This window comes from Berghia stephanieae, chromosome 9 (genome assembly GCF_034508935.2).
Source record: "Berghia stephanieae isolate SIO BIC M18660-M18661 chromosome 9, UCSD_Bste_1.3, whole genome shotgun sequence".
Lineage (NCBI taxonomy): Eukaryota > Metazoa > Mollusca > Gastropoda > Nudibranchia > Aeolidiidae > Berghia > Berghia stephanieae.
The window spans coordinates 21,090,701-21,108,200 of NC_088368.1; the positions used below are offsets into that span (position 1 = coordinate 21,090,701).

General features: G+C 35.4%; 1 protein-coding gene across 18 annotated transcripts in view; it reads left to right on the forward strand.

Moving 5' to 3' along the window:
• The window catches only part of LOC144979842 (breast cancer anti-estrogen resistance protein 3 homolog), a 155,959-nt gene that overhangs the window by 92,751 nt on the left and 45,708 nt on the right, over positions 1 to 17,500 (forward strand). Inside the window, exons 1-2 of one of the 18 annotated variants that reach the window (XM_078927025.1) lie at positions 4,083 to 4,214; positions 7,432 to 7,689. The exons of 16 other annotated variants lie outside the window; for them this stretch is intronic. In XM_078927025.1, coding sequence (XP_078783151.1) covers positions 7,622 to 7,689 — 68 coding nt within the window. In that variant the 5' untranslated portion in view covers positions 4,083 to 4,214; positions 7,432 to 7,621. Of the gene's footprint in view, positions 1 to 4,082; positions 4,215 to 7,407; positions 7,690 to 17,500 lie in introns of those variants that run through there. One more of the 18 variants, XM_078927024.1, reaches the window with a different exon arrangement.

Sequence of the window (17,500 nt, forward strand, 5' to 3'; positions counted from 1 at the left end):
TGGCCAACACACAAAACTGTGTGTAACCATGAACGTCTATAGTCGGGTTAATACAGTTCAGTGAGCATTACTCATAAACGCGGATGGCAAAAAACAATAACAAAGACCTTAGTGACGTCATCTTCAAACTATATATAACCGAATCCAAGCGTTACCCTCCATTGTCTCAAAACTATCTACCTGTGATTTACGTACTTTCAACACCAGGTTCGTCTGTTCGGATTTCTGTTGTAATTTAGTTGTTGTTTTTCCCCCCTCATTTCTCGCCGTAACAGAAAATAAAGACACAAAACCAATAAGATGATCAATCTCTTTGGCGTTCGTTTATTTACGCACGAGTGGAACTTTCACGAATTTTACAGGAAAAAATTTCTTTATAATACATTCTGAAAATGGATGACTTGGTTTACTGACTGAACGCCTTCCGACAACGAGGTAGTCCGACTTTGCAGTCTCGGTTGTAACTTTATTACTTGAATGATTCAAGTAAAGGTTGTCATAATATTTTTTTATGTATTTGATTTCTTTGGTTAAAGTTGGCAAATGCCATTTATTCCACCCCTCTCCCTAAATAGTAGCGCGTAATGATATCGTGTTTACAATACTAATTTGTGACGTCAGATTATAAATCGTTAAATTTTACTAAAAATCAGATTCCGTATCAAGAAGTATCATTTAAATGTTTTTGAAGATGTCTTTTATTCAAAGATGACGAAATAGGAATTGATTGAGGGGTAGAATAAATGATTTCTTACACTTTTGCGTTTTGGAATTTGAACTTTGTTCCCAACGCGCACTCCGTGTTTTCTCAATTGGGCCTTAAGGCGGACGTACATTTGGAGTTCTGGGTTCGAATGTCGATATTTCTTTCTGTACTTTTCTACTCTCTCTCTCTCTCTCTCTCTCTCTCTCTCTCTCTCTCTCTCTCTCTCTCTCTCTCTTTTCTAATATACATATCTATCTATCTATCTTTCTATCTATCTAAATAAATATCTAACTATATATATATATATATATATATATATATCTATATATCCATCTATCTATCTATCTATCTATCCATCCATCCATCCATCCATCCATCCATCCATCCATCCATCCATCCATCCATCCATCCATCCATCCATCTATCTATCTATCTATCTATCTATCTATCTATCTATCTATCTATCTATCTATCTATCTATCTATCTATCTATCTATCTATCTATCTATCTATCTATCTATCTATCTATCTATCTATTTAACTAAATATCTAACTATGTATATCTATCCATCTATCTATCTATCTATCTATCTATCTATCTATCTATCTATCTATCTATCTATCTATCTATCTATCTATCTATCTATTTAAATAAATATCTAACTATATATCTATCTATCTATCTATCTATCTATCTATCTATCTATCTATCTATCTATCTATCTATATATCTATCTATTTAAATAAAGATCGAACTTTATGTATATCTATCTATCTATCTATCTATCTATCTATCTATTTAACTAAATATCTGACTATATATCTATCTGTCCATCTAACCTATCTCCCAATCTATGTTAATCTACCTAAATGTCACATCACCATCAATACTACTATACCATGAAATGCGAGATAAAAGAAGACATTTCTTATGAGATTGTCTCGCTTCAGGCGAGCATTCCATTCCAGCATTGGTGAGAGACTTTGGAACTAAGTCTTTGACTAATCATACAATTTTCACCTTAACAACGCCACTATCACATTATCTCATTCGTCTGTAGTATTTCAATCATCCTTTTTTGTTGGTAAAGGGTAAACCCGAAACATCCACATGATCTGTTTTCGTTTATTAACTTGAAGCTTACATTCAATTTCACATTGTTATTTATTTCTTCGAGCTTCGAGCAGTAACATTTACATTTATTTAATGTTACCAACTTTTGAAAAAAAAGAAGTTGCTGTACTACGATAAAAATAAATGATAAAAAAAATAAAATTCCCTTTGTTCATCCCATAGGGGAAAAATGTCTCTAGGGTCTATTCCAAGGGAAGACTGGAATAACCCAGGCGTCAGCCGCAGTGCAGCGCCACAAATTGAGCTAGGCGAGGTGACTTACTCAAGGCTACTCAGCGCAGCGGGGGGTGATCGAACTCGGTACCTTTTAGGTACGAAGCAAAGACTTAACCGCTGAGTCACGCTGTCGTTTTCTCCTCCTCTACAAACGCCTCCCCCACCACTCTCCCCCTCTCCTCCTCCTATCTCAAACAGAAAAGAAAAGAGCTAATTATACTCAAAAATATGTTTCAATGTTTCAAATTCGTTGCTTTCTAAGAATGATTGACGTCTACAGCATTCCTGTCAATTTCCATCCACATCTAATAGGACGTAAAAAATTAACCCTCCCCACCCTATCTTGTTTTTGCTGTGTTTTTGTTTTTTGTTTTGTTTTTTTTTTCCGTTAAACAAAATTGAATCTAAAGAAAATACCTTCTTCATTCATTTTGGATTCAAATTTTTTTTGAAAAATTCAAAAGAAACTAAAAATAAGAAAGGGAGAGAAAAAGAAAAAAAGAACAAAAAAAGAAATAAAGAAGAAAAACAACTCTGATTATTTTACTCTTGAAAAAACGGTATGCATTCTCGTTTATTTGTTGTTTTTTTAAAATTATATTTATCAAAAGATTCCTCCAAAAACTGTAACATGAAAGCAGAGCCTTCCTTTTGGCTTCCATCAACAAATTATGTCATTTTTATAATGTGGGAAAACGTAATGTTACACCTCATTCATTTACCCTGAAAGCGTTGCGTTTGTTTGTTTTTTATTTTTGTTTGTTTGTGCATTGTTTTGGGGTTTTTTTTTGGTTATTATTTATGCTGTCTCTCGTTTTCTGACCATTTGATGCGGAATTGGCCTTTGATCACGATTTACCTTTCATCAAAAACTATAAATTGTCGCTATGATGTTCTGACACTGAGTCCTGCTACTATCTACGATAGAATTCTGAAACTATGTCTGTAATAAAAATTAAAAAATTGAAACTGAGAGCAAGGGGCCAGAATGGGCCAGATATAATTTCAGTGGGGCCAAATTTGGGACCAGGGACCAAACACAATTTAATGGGCCCAAAAGACTGGTCGTGGGGCCAAATGGCAACCCTGTACTCATCTATCAAAACATTTCATTCTATCTCCTTCTTCTCCTCTCCTCTTCCTCATCCTCCCATTTCTTTTAATCCGTGTTTCCGTTTGCTCTCGCTCCTTCCTCCGTCTTCCGTGTCTTCCTCTAACTCCTTCTGCTCCTCCTCCCCCCCCCTCCCCCCTACTTCGTCATTCACAACCACCTCCCCCACCCTCCTCCTCTTCTCGTTAGGCCCTGTTCCATATGACCTCTGTTCCAACATCGTTTTTTACTCACCCTAAATCATCTGTTTTCAATCTACACATGGTATAGTAGCGCCCGAATTCTTTTCAGAATCAACAGTTTACGTTTTCACATCCGGTCACTTTCCATTAACATTTCTGGCTCTCTCCCCACTCCTCCCCCACCCCTCTCTATCTCTCTCTCTCTCTCTCTCTCTCTCTCTCTCCTTATCACATGTACTCATGTCACAGATTACTACCATCCATGTTTATTTAGTTTCCAGAGTTTATTTTAATATGTAATTAAAAGAATTTGATTTTTCCCCATTATACCGAAAATGGTTAAAGAAAAAAGGATGAAATGTTTATTTATAGAAAGAAAGAGAGGATGGGGTGGGGGAGAGGAGAGAGAGAGAAAGAGAGAGAGAGAGAGAGAGAGAGAGAGGGCGGGAGAGAGAGAAAGAGAGAGAGAGAGTGGAGGGGGGAAGGGAGAGAGAGAGAAAAAGAGAGAGAGAGAGAAAGAGAGAGAGAGAGAGAGAGAGAGAGAGAAAGAGAGAGAGAAAGAGAGAGAGAAAGAGAGAGAGAAAGAGAGAGAGAGAGGGAGTACGTAACTTTCTCTATCCCATCTCCCCCTGCCGTCTCTCTCACTTTTCCACCCACCCACCCATCCCTCTATCCCCCGTCCTGTCCATTCCCACAATAAACCCACGGCAGCCAGAGTTGAGCAAGAGACACACCTTTCCCCTCTATAATTTTCTCACTCAACGTACGTTTTCACAGTGGCAGTTCTTTCCGTTGTGATTAAAAAACAGTACTTGACTATCTATTACTTTGTATGGGACCAAGAGGATCGCTGTTATGACTTGTGTGAGTTGTGTAAGGTGGATAGTGAGAACGCTTCTGGTAGGGCGTCCTTTCAAAACGTCATAACGCCAAAACTTCAAGAAGTAATGATAATAATATTATTCTTTTCAGGGTGTTCTTGGACTAGTAGTGCTCTTGTGTTTTGATAGAGGGAGCTTCTTATAGGGTCTCCTTTCACGCGATGCTAAAATCTGGATCAATCACACATTATTATTATTATTATTATTATTATTATTATTATTATTATTATTATTATTATTATTATTATTATTGTTATTATTATAATTATTATCATTGTTATTATTATTATTATTATTATTGTTATTATTATTATTATTATTATTATTATTATTATTATTATTATTATTATTATTATTATCATTGTTTGCCTTGGTTTATTATTGATTTTATTACTTTATTTGTTGATGAAAATATTATATTCTTGTACGTGTTATATTGGCAATTGCCTAAAAATAAGCTTTTGAACTTTTGAACGTTTATAATTTATTCTTGTCAACGCGATCTTGGATTCATAATACTAAGACATTGTAATGTGCTGTTTGTTGACAACTTTCGATTGCTTTGTGTTTGATTAGAGGAAGCTTCAGGCAGGGTCTCCTAAGGTCCTATCCTGGATTTACTAGTCAATTGGATTCAATAGTCTGATGTCACGTCGCCCAGCAACGGCGGCCATTGTGGTTCTAAACAAAGAAAATCGTGACTTTTTATTCCTCATGCTGGCTAGAACTTTTTCACATGTAATGTGATCAGAATTTATAAAAGTCAAAACATGATCAGATTTATAATTATTTTTCTCCTCTGGATACACTTTTATGCTCGTCGGACAAATATTTCATGAGGGCGTCCGTCATTGTTCAGATAGTTTAGAGCCAGTTGCTAAGTTACTATGCGTCATTACGAGGGAAGTGACGTCATAACTGTTGAAGCGTAATTCGTTATAGCAATGAATGTGTCTTATTTTGGCAAGATTGTGTTGTCTTAGATGGTAATACATGTAGGATGTCTTTCCACAATAGTAACTACTAGTATGCGGCTATGTGGTCTAGTGGAATGACACTCGCTTTCGGATCGGAAGGTCCTGGGTTCGAGCCTCGCGCTCGGCGCACATTTGAGTCCTTAGAAAAGGCTCTTTACTCACATTCTCTCACCGTACTCAGGTGTAAAATGAGTACCTGGCCGTTAACAGCGTTGTCTTTGTCCGAAAAATTGTAATATCGCCTAACAGACGTCATGTCCCGTCCTACATGTTAAATGTTACTGTTGACCAGGGACACCATGTAAAGCGCTTTAAGCACGTTTAGTGGATATTGCTCTATATAAATGCTCAATTTATTTTTATTACACCAAAGTTAAGAACAATAATATTCTTTTTCTGAGTCACGACTAAATCGTTGCATCTAAAAAGTTTATATTTTTTTTTTAATCGCGATTTGTGATGACAAGAAATTTTTAAAAAGTAGATAAGTGAAAGAAGACAGTGATAAAGTAAAAATTTTGCGTTGAGCCACAGAGGTTCGAACCTGGGAACCCACTGACTGATAAGGCATCCTTCGCCTGGCTGTGAGAGGGACGCTCGATAGTCGACGCCCACAATAACTGGAGAAAAAAAAAACAAGAAAGAAAAGAAAAGAAAAGGAAAGAAAGAAAGAGAAAAACGTGGTTAAAGACATGGCTATTTTTATCCAGTGGTCACAGAATAAAATTCATCACTCAAATATACACTTTGTTTACCCTTCGCGAAGTCCCAGGTATGAGAATTTTTTGCCAAGACGAGGGTCATTTAAATTGATTGATATTTGAAGGACGAGTTTTCTGGCCAAATTTTTAAATATGTGTTTTTCCAGAGTAGGGCAGTACTGACCACAAACAAACAAATAAACAAAATATAATAATAATATTAACAGTTTTTTAGACTGCTCAGGCAATAGCTCAAACATCCTCGCAGCAATCCGGCTTTTCGTTGACAAAAACGTGAGCTTTTATATAGCGCAATATCCACATAATATAAAATAATTGAGCTTTCATATAGCACAATATCTACTAAACGTGTTCAAAGCGCTTTACAAGGGGTCCCTGGCCAACAGCAACCCTTAACATGTAGGACGGGACATGACGCCTTTAGGCGATATAATATACAGACAGAGATAACGCTGTTAACGGTCAGGTACTCATCTTACACCGGAGTACAGTGAGAGAATGTGAATTTTCCAAGGACTCAACTATGCGCCTAGCGAGGGTCGAACCCAGGACCTTCCGATCCGAAAGCGAGTGTCATACTACAAGACCACATAGCCGATAATAATACTATCTTCAAAAACGCTAAATAAGGGATACAAACCCAATAGCAACACCCTGGACAAGACATGAGGCCCGTAGGGCGCTTTTACAAAATACAATTTTTGGATAATATCCTGTTCCATTTAAGCAATATGTTCGTTCATTACCGGATAATCTCCATCGTCAATTATGTGACGTCATTTCCGCTTGTTGAACAAGGATATTGCGGCGATGTTTTGTGATCCTTGGGATAATTTTCTCGTTTCTTTTATTGAGCTTTATATAGCGCAATATCCACTAAATGTGCTCAAAGCGCTTTACAAGGGGTCCTGGTCAACAGCAACATTTAACATGTAGGCCGGGACATGACGCCTGTTAGGCGATATTACAATTTTTTGGACAAAGACAACACTGTTAACGGCCAGGTACTCATCTTACACCTGAGTACGATGAGAGAATGTGAGTAAAGAGCCTTTTCCAAGGACTCAACTATGCGCCGAGCGAGGCTCGAACCCAGGACCCTCCGATCCGAAAGCGAGTGTCATATCACTAGACCACATAGCCACACGTTATTATTTACAATCACAACGTGTCTAGTTAATCTCGAAATCTTTTAAGGATTTAGAACGACGTGCACTTATTTGTAGGTCTGATAACCCAATTCCTTTTGGACTCATTGTTGTTATGGAGATCTAAAATAAATGACGTAACGTATTGTCCATTACAACAATGTTAAACTAGGCCCATAAGTGAGTTCGATTGTCAGACCTGCATATATGTATACGTCGTGTTACGCCATTTGCGGCTTGTTGAACAAGGATATTGTGTGAATGTTTTGTGATCCTTGGGATAATCTTCTCCTTTCTTTTCCATGGTATTATTTACAATCTCAATGCAGTTCTAGTCTCAAAATGTTTTACAGAATTTAGAACGATGGAGCAAAACTTTTTCCTCTTAATTTTAAATCGTATTTCTTGTTGCATATTTCATGACGTAAAAATCAGTTCGTGCAACGATGGAAGTGAATTCGTCTTAGTGATCTGACTAATTGAGAGAGTGACGCTACTGGTAGGGTCTCCCTGTTTATATTTGTTTATATTACACAGCAAAAAATGGAGGAGGTTTATTCGTTTTTAAGCGATCTGGGACTACCTAATTGGATTTTACCATTCTTGACAAGGTAATATGTGTGTGTTATGTTACTGTATTGTCATGTATAGTATAGGGTCTTGTTTCTTTACGGCTGATAATGGAAAATAGAAATGATGATGATGATGATGATGATGATGATGATGATGATGATGATGATGATGATGATGATTGTCATGGTCTCAAGTGAGTAAAGAGCTACTCGACTATGCATAAAGATCTATGTAGAATGAGGCCCCAGAATTTACTAGTTACTATAAATGAAAAACAATTAACGATTTGTTTACAATGAAATAAAAATAATGATGAAATTTAATTAAAAGAGATAAACAGTGATCGTGGCAGTTACAAATAGAGGTATGAATATTTTACGTAACTTATGATAATATGTCAGGTTCGTAAGTTTACGTTTCCAGGCAGTTGATGGGCTTGGATGATCTATTCCTCTGATAACAGGATTGGACTCGTAAAATTCCGCTTCCAGGCAATTGGAAAGAGGTTATAGTGTAGTACAGCGGGCTTGGGTTTGATCCTTGAAGATTATACAATCAAAGTTAAAAGCTCCGGCGTCTTAATGGTGTAGATATAATATCTACAAAGTCCCAAAAGATAAAAATCTTCCAGTATATATATATAGGAATAGAGCGACTGGCCGTCCGGCATAGATTGTGGAGAGAAAGTGAGTGTAGAGTGTTAGACCTATCAGCTTTTATAATAAGTGGCTACGTGACAGTATGTAGAACGAAAAGTATTCACTAATTAGAAATTAATTCGAGGGAAGGCTATAAAAGGAAAGACGATCTAATATTAGAAGGTAAAGTTTATCTAAGCCTACCGAAATATAACTGGAGTGAGATGAATTCAGTTCTTAATAAAATAAAATTTAATAAGATAATTGTGAACAATCTTTACTGTGACACCCCCCACCCACGTTTAAAATATACTCTTTAACCATTATGGGAAAGATAGATTTTACAAACGGAAGTAAATTTACTATCATGATACTCTAGCATTAATCCATTGTTATGATTTGTGCTACAATTAAATTATTTATTAACTAGACATGGAAATGTTTATATTAACGTAGGTATATGAATGGGTGACAATAACAATGAAAGATTGTGATTACAAATCATTGTGATGAACGACATGATGGCAATGTGATTACAAATCATTGTGATAAACAATAGTGATGGCAATGAAGCATGATTTAAGTCGATGATATGAAGGTAATTTTCTGAATGAAATGAATGAAAATGTAAATGGAATATTGACATTTCAATTATTAATCATAAATGAGTGAAAATTCATAACAATAATAGATAAAGAGAAGATTTCCCAAATCATGAATGGGTATGGTATATATATCCAAACAATACTCAATGTTACATTAAGTTGGGTCATCATGTTTACAAATAAAATTATCGAAATTGTGCGTTCTGATTTGGCATAATTTGCGAGGTAACTAACAGTATGCATGGGAGGTTAAGTTATACCCTTCTCATGTGTTTATACTAATCGAGAAAGTAGGTCGGCGTGAATATTTTCACAGCCTGGTATGTGAGAGATACTGAAAGTGTAATTTTGCAAAAATAGACTCCACCTTAGTACTCTACTATTATTCATTTTGTTATTTCTTATGTACGTGAGTGGTTTATGGTCAGTTTCGACCACAAACTCTTTTAGCAGTAGATATCTGCTGAATGTCTTTAAAGCAAAGACGATGGCTAGTCCTTCACGCTCTATTACAGAGTATCGTGATTCTCTGTCCAATAATTTTCTGCTTGCATATAAGCAAGGCATTAGAGTTCCCTCATGCTCCTGTAATAGTATACCTGCGATGCCCTTATCAGACGCGTCAGTTCTTACAACAAATTCTTTTGATATGTCGGGTAATTTAAGAATTGGTTCTGAACAGAGTAATGCCTTTAATTGGTTAAAGCTATTCTGACACACTTCTGTCCAAACAATTTTGTTCGGTGACCCATTCTTTGTCAGATTTGTTAGCGGTGTCGCGATGTGCGCGAAGTTGTAAATGTATTTCCTGTAAAAATTTAGGAGCCCAAGTACTTTGCGTACTTCTTTTTTTGTCTTAGGTGGTTGCAATTGTGCGATTTTTGTTTGTTTTTCTGTCTCGGGTGTCTGTGTCCCATGACCAACGGTATGATTAATCCTGCATTTGAAGCTTCGATATTAGTAAACATAGGTTGCGACACTGTGTCTCTATCAAAATATTTTTTTAGCATATTTGCATGGAATGTCTTTGTTGTGTTGTTAATTTTAATCTCGTAATTAACATTAGATTTTACTGCTGTTATTTTGAATGGTCCTTTCCATGTAGCTAAAAGTTTACTCGAGTCATCGGGTAAGAGTATTAGTACTTTGTCACCAATCTCAAATTTTCTTGACTTGCTTTTTCGATCGGAGTATTCCTTGTATTTCTCTGCTTTTTTAGTGACGGATTCCTGTGCTAGCTTACATGTATCCTCTATTCTGTCTTTCAGGTTTCTTACATATTCGTAAGCAAACATAATTTCGTTATTGTCCTCCTCATTCCCTTTACAAATGTCGGCTACTATATTGATCGGCCGCGAGGTGATCGTCCATACATCAACTCAAATGGGGAGTAGCCTGTAGATTCTTGGGGTATTTCTCTATATGCAATAGGATTGCTGGTAAGTATCTGTCCCAATCATCTGGTTTTTCTGCTGACACTTTTCTTAACATATTCTTTAGAGTGCCATTAAATCTTTCACAAAGACCATTTGCTTGGGGGTGGTAGGGAGTTGTGAATGAGTGTTGGATTCCCATGAGTTTCATGGTTTCATGCATCATATGTGATGTAAATTGGGGTCCATTGTCCGACAGTATCTCATTTGGTATGCCTATTCTGGTAAAAATTGTCATCAATGCTTCAGCTATGTGATCCGATGTAGTTGATTTCAATGCTATCGCTTCTGGCCACCTGGTTGCGTAATCGACTAGTGTTAGTATGTGTGTATGGTTCTATCTGATTTTGTTAAAGGGCCTATAATGTCAATTGCAACTTTTCGAAAAACTTTTTCAATAACTGGGGTTGTCTCTAATGGCAATCTCGGTATTCTGCCTTTTGCGACTCTTCTTTGGCATGTGTCACACGATTTCACATATTCTCGGACGTCTTTAGTAATTCCAGGCCATGTGAAATTCTCGGATATTCTCTTCAATGTGGAAGAGCTCCCAAGATGTCCAGAAGTTATTGAATCGTGCGCTATTCCAAGGATTTTGTTTCTGTAAATACTCGGCGTGACCAGTTGTTTAGCTATTTTGTTTCTTTTCCTATGTAACCTGAACAGAATATCTTTTTCAATGATGTATTCAACTTTTGATTTCGTCCCTTTGTTTGCGATATTGAAATATGATGTTAAAGTCGGGTCCTTTTTCTGTTCTTCAATGAACGTGTTCCTGTCAAATTGTTGTGGTTCTAGAGAAATAGTCATTGGCTTCTCTGTTGTCTTAGTCATCTTTCTTGTTTCTGCTAGACAAGCTGTTTCTTGGGTTAATGACCATTCCTTTACATCTGTTGGGTTGTCTTTAAGACCTTTTATATTGCCAACAATAACATCAGCGACGGGTTGGGAAGTATACAGCATTCCACTATTCCTGTATAGTATGGGGTTTCTATGTACACGTTAGCTGTTTCAAAGGTTTCGACTGTGCCACTGAATGTGATGCATTGTACCGTTTTTCCAGTTTTGTCCGTCATTGATCAAAGATGCTTTTATTCCTACTGTACTGCATCCTGTGTCTCTCAATATTTTGCAATCAGTTCCATTAGCTTTGCCTTCACAAAAAAATAGCGATCCTGATTTGTGAGTTTGTGTTAAAAGTGACATACCTTTCACGCAATACACATTTATATTTTCTCCTGACATTATTCGTGTCTGATTATTTACACTGGTTTGGAGTGATGCATTTGCAGTTTCTTTCGGATATCCCACGATTTTGTAACATTTGTCTGCTGTGTGGCCTTTCATTCCACAATATTGACATTTAATTATAGGTTTGTTGGTTTTCTTATACTCAGTATTATTGTCAGTGCTATTTCTTGTTTTGTTTTGATAGGGTCGGCTATGGTCTCTATTGAACTGTTTGTTCCATGGTTTGTTACTATGATCATCTTGTTTCACTTGCGTGTTCCGAGTGATTGATCGGCTCGTTCTATTTGAGTACTGAACTTTAGGTGTACCTGGACTCTGAGCAGCGGCAGCGTAGTATGGTTCCTTCAATGTTCTGCTAAGGGGTGTCAATGGATGTGCGCTGTTAAAGTTTTCTGCGTAGATTTTTAATTTGTCCAAGTTTTCTGGCTTTCTCTCTTTAAAGAATGCGACTAAATCTGGGTTGCAAGCTTGATAGATTCGATTCTTCAGCGTGAGATAGTAAAGGCCTGCAAAGTCGTCTTGTTTTACGTTTGCCAACTCAAGCCACCGATTTAGAAATTGAGTAATTCGGTTCACGAATGTATTAAAGTCTTCTCCACTTTCCGGTTTTGCAGTGTGAAACCTTTCCTGGTAACCATCTTCCGTTAATCTAAATCTTTTTAGTAGAGCGTCTTTAATTTTTCCATAGTCATCTGCATCTTCAGTTGTTAAGGTATAGAAAACTTTTAGCGGTTCTCCAGATAAGCAGTTAATCAAGGCTGTGGCCCATTTGCTTTCTGGCCAACGATAACCTTTAGCCTGAACTTCGAATCGGTGTAAGAAGGATTCTAGACAGTCTGAGCGTTCATCGTATGTTGGCATGCGTGGAAGTTTCACGAAAAATTCATCACTATTATTATGTTTTCTTTCATGACTGGTTTTTGTTTTTTCAATTTCCAGCATCATTTGGGTCCTTTTGGTTTCTTCTTCTGCTAAAGCTATTTGTCTTTTTAGTTCCCTTTCTTGGACTCTTTCTTCTCGTTCTTCTCTACGTATTCTTTCTTCGTGTTCTTTTTCTTCTCTACGAATTCTTTCTTCGTGTTCTTTTTCTTCTTTACGAATTCTTTCTTCATTTTCTTCTCTACGAATTCTTTCTTCATGTTCTTTTTCTTCTTTTACTTTCTCTTCGCACCATGAAAATATTCTTTCCTGGGGTATTTCTAAGTCCTTTGCGAGACTTAAGTATCTTTTATATGCTTCCATGTTGCAATAAATTAGTTACGATGTTTTATATATATTATATTGACAGGATACTGTTACTGACTGTTTTATTTATTTACACTTACTGGAATGAACTGTTCTATTTTTAGAAATCTCTCTCTCTTATTTCAACTTATTATGTATGTTGAATTTGATGCCTTTTATCGTTATATCTTATAAAGCAATGTGTCAATACAATGCGGAGTTATTATGACTTGAGTCAATAACAATGTGTCAATCGCGTGTACTCTAAACTATGTTACTACGAAAAATGTATCACCAATGTGTGTGACTCGTCGTTAGTTTGTGTACAATTATTCGCAATGACGCTAATATACTAGAGTGTGATAACAATAATAGGATGCCAAAATAATCCCAAGTTATCTATCACTAAATATAACACGACGGCTAGTAGACTCCTTTTATTATTATTTAGGTTTTTAAAGACTTTTTTATTAATTGTAATTAGGCATTGAAGAGTGTTTAACAGTGATGTCTGAAATACAAAACAATAAAATATCGTAAGATTTACAATAGTTACAAAATGTGTTCACAACACTGAGTGATTGGATGATAGGTGAATGAATCGTTATGGAATGTAAACATATTGAAAACAATTCATGAATGAGGCAAACAACAAAATGAAATGTGTGATATAATAACAAAGTGGACAAGGAATGAATGAATGAATGAAAAACTGAGTGAATAGATGAATGAATGAATGGATAATGTATGAATGAAAGAATGAAGGGAGGAATAAATGTATGAATGATTGGATAAATGAGTGAATAAACGAATGAATGGATGAATGAATGAATGAATAAATAAATGAATGAACAATGAATGAATGAATAATTTATAAGTGAATAAATGAATGAAGGAATGAATCAATAAAATGCTATTCAATTTGAATGAAAGAATGAATGGATAAATTGCTATTCCATTTAAATGAAGAAATGAAAAAGAAAAAAAATTAATCCTGTAAATAGGGAGTTCAATTAAAATATGATCAAGTGGGGCAATTAAGAGTTTTACAATTTAAACTTTAAAGTTAGATGAAATAGCTATAAGTAACTAAATAAATTCAATTCTTTATATGTGTCCCCTCCAAAATGTCATGGTCTCAAGTGAGTAAAGAGCTACTCGACTATGCATAAAGATCTATGTAGAATGAGGCCCCAGAATTTACTAGTTACTATAAATGAAAAACAATTAACGATTTGTTTACAATGAAATAAAAATAATGATGAAATTTAATTAAAAGAGATAAACAGTGATCGTGGCAGTTACAAATAGAGGTATGAATATTTTACGTAACTTATGATAATATGTCAGGTTCGTAAGTTTACGTTTCCAGGCAGTTGATGGGCTTGGATGATCTATTCCTCTGATAACAGGATTGGACTCGTAAAATTCCGCTTCCAGGCAATTGGAAAGAGGTTATAGTGTAGTACAGCGGGCTTGGGTTTGATCCTTGAAGATTATACAATCAAAGTTAAAAGCTCCGGCGTCTTAATGGTGTAGATATAATATCTACAAAGTCCCAAAAGATAAAAATCTTCCAGTATATATATATAGGAATAGAGCGACTGGCCGTCCGGCATAGATTGTGGAGAGAAAGTGAGTGTAGAGTGTTAGACCTATCAGCTTTTATAATAAGTGGCTACGTGACAGTATGTAGAACGAAAAGTATTCACTAATTAGAAATTAATTCGAGGGAAGGCTATAAAAGGAAAGACGATCTAATATTAGAAGGTAAAGTTTATCTAAGCCTACCGAAATATAACTGGAGTGAGATGAATTCAGTTCTTAATAAAATACAATTTAATAAGATAATTGTGAACAATCTTTACTGTGACAATGATGATGATGATGGTGATTCATTCATTCATTCATTCATTCATTCATTCATTCATTCATTCATTCATTCATTCATTATTATTATCATTATTATTATTATTACTATTATTATTATTATTATTATTATTATTATTATTATTATTACTATATCATTATTATTATTATTATTATTATTATTATTATTATTATTATTATTATTATTATTATCATTATTATTATTATTATTATTATTTTATTATTATTATTATTATTATTATTATTATTATTATTATTATTATTATTATTATTAGTATTATTATTATTTTATTATTATTTTATTATTATTATTATTATTATTATTATTATTATTATTATTTTATTATTATTATTATTATTATTATTATTATTATTATTATTATTATTATTATTATTATTATTATTATTATTATTATTATTATTATTATAAACTATTCGTAACCTAATTCTCCTCCAAGTATCTCTTTCTTTCTATAATAATAACTCCATCGCCCCCACTTTTTCTTACTCTTCTTCCCCCCCCCCCCCCCCCCCCCCCCCTTGAATAATAAACTGTTTTATATTATATCTCTCTCTTCTTCTCGCCGCCCCCATTCATAATATCACACATGTCACCAACCTCCCCCTCCCCTTCACCCCACCCCCAAATCTAACATTTTTTGCATACATTATAATAAATTCTAATGATATCAACGAAGCCATCACGACGACAACTTCAATGCAATTATTATTATTCTCAACCTGCTGGTCTTCATATCTCAGACTGTGTAAGATACACAATGTTGTGTTCTCATCAGGGTTGCCAATTTGGCAGATTTTCTGCCAAATGTCCTTTTTTTGGGCAGAATTTGAAGTCGTCTGGCAGGAAAAATACAGTTTGGCAGTTTGGCAGATATTTCGCAGATTTTATTTTCCTAGGGATGAATGTATAGGTCTACTCCACGTTTTCCATGGCAATTTTTATGTATTAGTGATTTTTTTAAACTTGGGAAATGAAAAAAAAAAATTATGACATCGGCCTTGCGGATTTTTTTGTTTAACAAAACTGATGAGTTTTCAAAGGGGGTACTATAAATAGTACGGTTTGGTAGATTTTTGTGGTATTTGGCAGATTTTTAAAATCCAGTTGGCAGAATGCCTGAAAATAATCTGGCAACCCAGGTCCTCATTCAATTACAATGATTGTCACGCTTCAAGTGTTGACGTTGATTCAATCATAGCATAATATCGTAATCGTAAGACTTTATGTGCAATTGATTCGACGTGCACTAAAATGCAGGTCTGATTACCGAACGCAGTTTTGTGGGCTTGGTATGGAAACGACGTATTAAACAAGTTTTTTTTTAATTGAGCTTTTATAGATCGCAATATCCACTACACGTGCTCAAAGAGCTTTTCAAAGGGTCCCTGACCAACAGCAACACGTAACATAAAGAACGAGACATGACGCCTGTTAGGTGATAATACAATTTTTTCTTCAACGCTGTTAACGGCCATATACTCTTTTTTTTACACCTTATTACGGTGAGAGAATCTGAGTAAAGAGTCTTTCCCAAGGACTCAACTATGCACCAAGCGAGGCTCGAACCCAGGACCTTCCGATCCGAAAGCGAGTGTCATACCGCTAGACTACATAGCTGCATAGTCGCATAGCTGCGTTGGTTTGAGGATATTTCCATTACAACCATGAGCCCATAACATTTTAGGTTACCAGACCTGCAAAAAAGTGCACGTCGAACGGATTCAACAGCGATATGTGATAACTCCATTCTATACACGACAAGCCTTTTTGGTTTTCAGATAGAGATAGATAACTGTTGTACTCAAATAGATAAATAAATAAATAAATAAATAAATAAATAAATAAATAAATAAATAAATAAATAAATTTTAAAAATAGATAAAATATGCATTGGTACATTATATCCGGTGGGCAATTTTATTTAGTATTATTTTAGCTAAGTGCACAGCATCATAAAAACCCGAACACACTTATTCACAAATTTGTCCAGAAACTCGTCCTTCAAATATCGATCGATTAAAATGACCTTCATCTTGTCAAAAACTCTCAAACCTGAGACTTCGCGGGGTCATTTTGATCAATCAATATTATTTGAAGGGCGAGTTTTAATTCTGGCCAAAGTTTTAAATATTATGTGTTGTTCTTTTCAGGGCTGGCGGAGTCGGTTATTTTTAAACCGACTCCGACTCCGACTCCAGCCTTGAAACCGACTCCGACTCCCGACTCCGACTCCGACTCCTCAAGCATAGTATTAATAGGTAATAATATGCAACTAACACTCGCAGCTACTTTTAGCTTTTCCCCAGTATATGTATTATAACAATACAAGCCGCTTCATATTTGATATTGCATCATTAAAAGTACAAGCTCTTCATCATTTTTTGGCTACAGACTGATTAGCTCATTTCGAATAAACACATTAATATTGATATAAAAATGCAATGTCTGAAAGTGGTAAGGAGTCGGAGTCGGGACTTCTAAAACCGACTCCGACTCCGACTCCGACTCCACCCTCAAACAACCGACTCCTACCGACTCCGACTCCGACTCCGACTCGCCAGCCCTGGTTCTTTTCCTGAATACGGCAGATGAGTGTGTCCAGGTTTTTGTATCTGGCAACGAACAGCTTGCTCGCTACCCTTTGTGTAGGATATTATACTCGTTGTTGATATAATTAATTCTTCAACTGTTCAACTCTATAAAAAAAAAAAGAATTAATAGATGCACTGTGCAATTCAATCTTTCAAACATTGAAGCAGTCTGGCTGCACATCTATAGAAATGTGT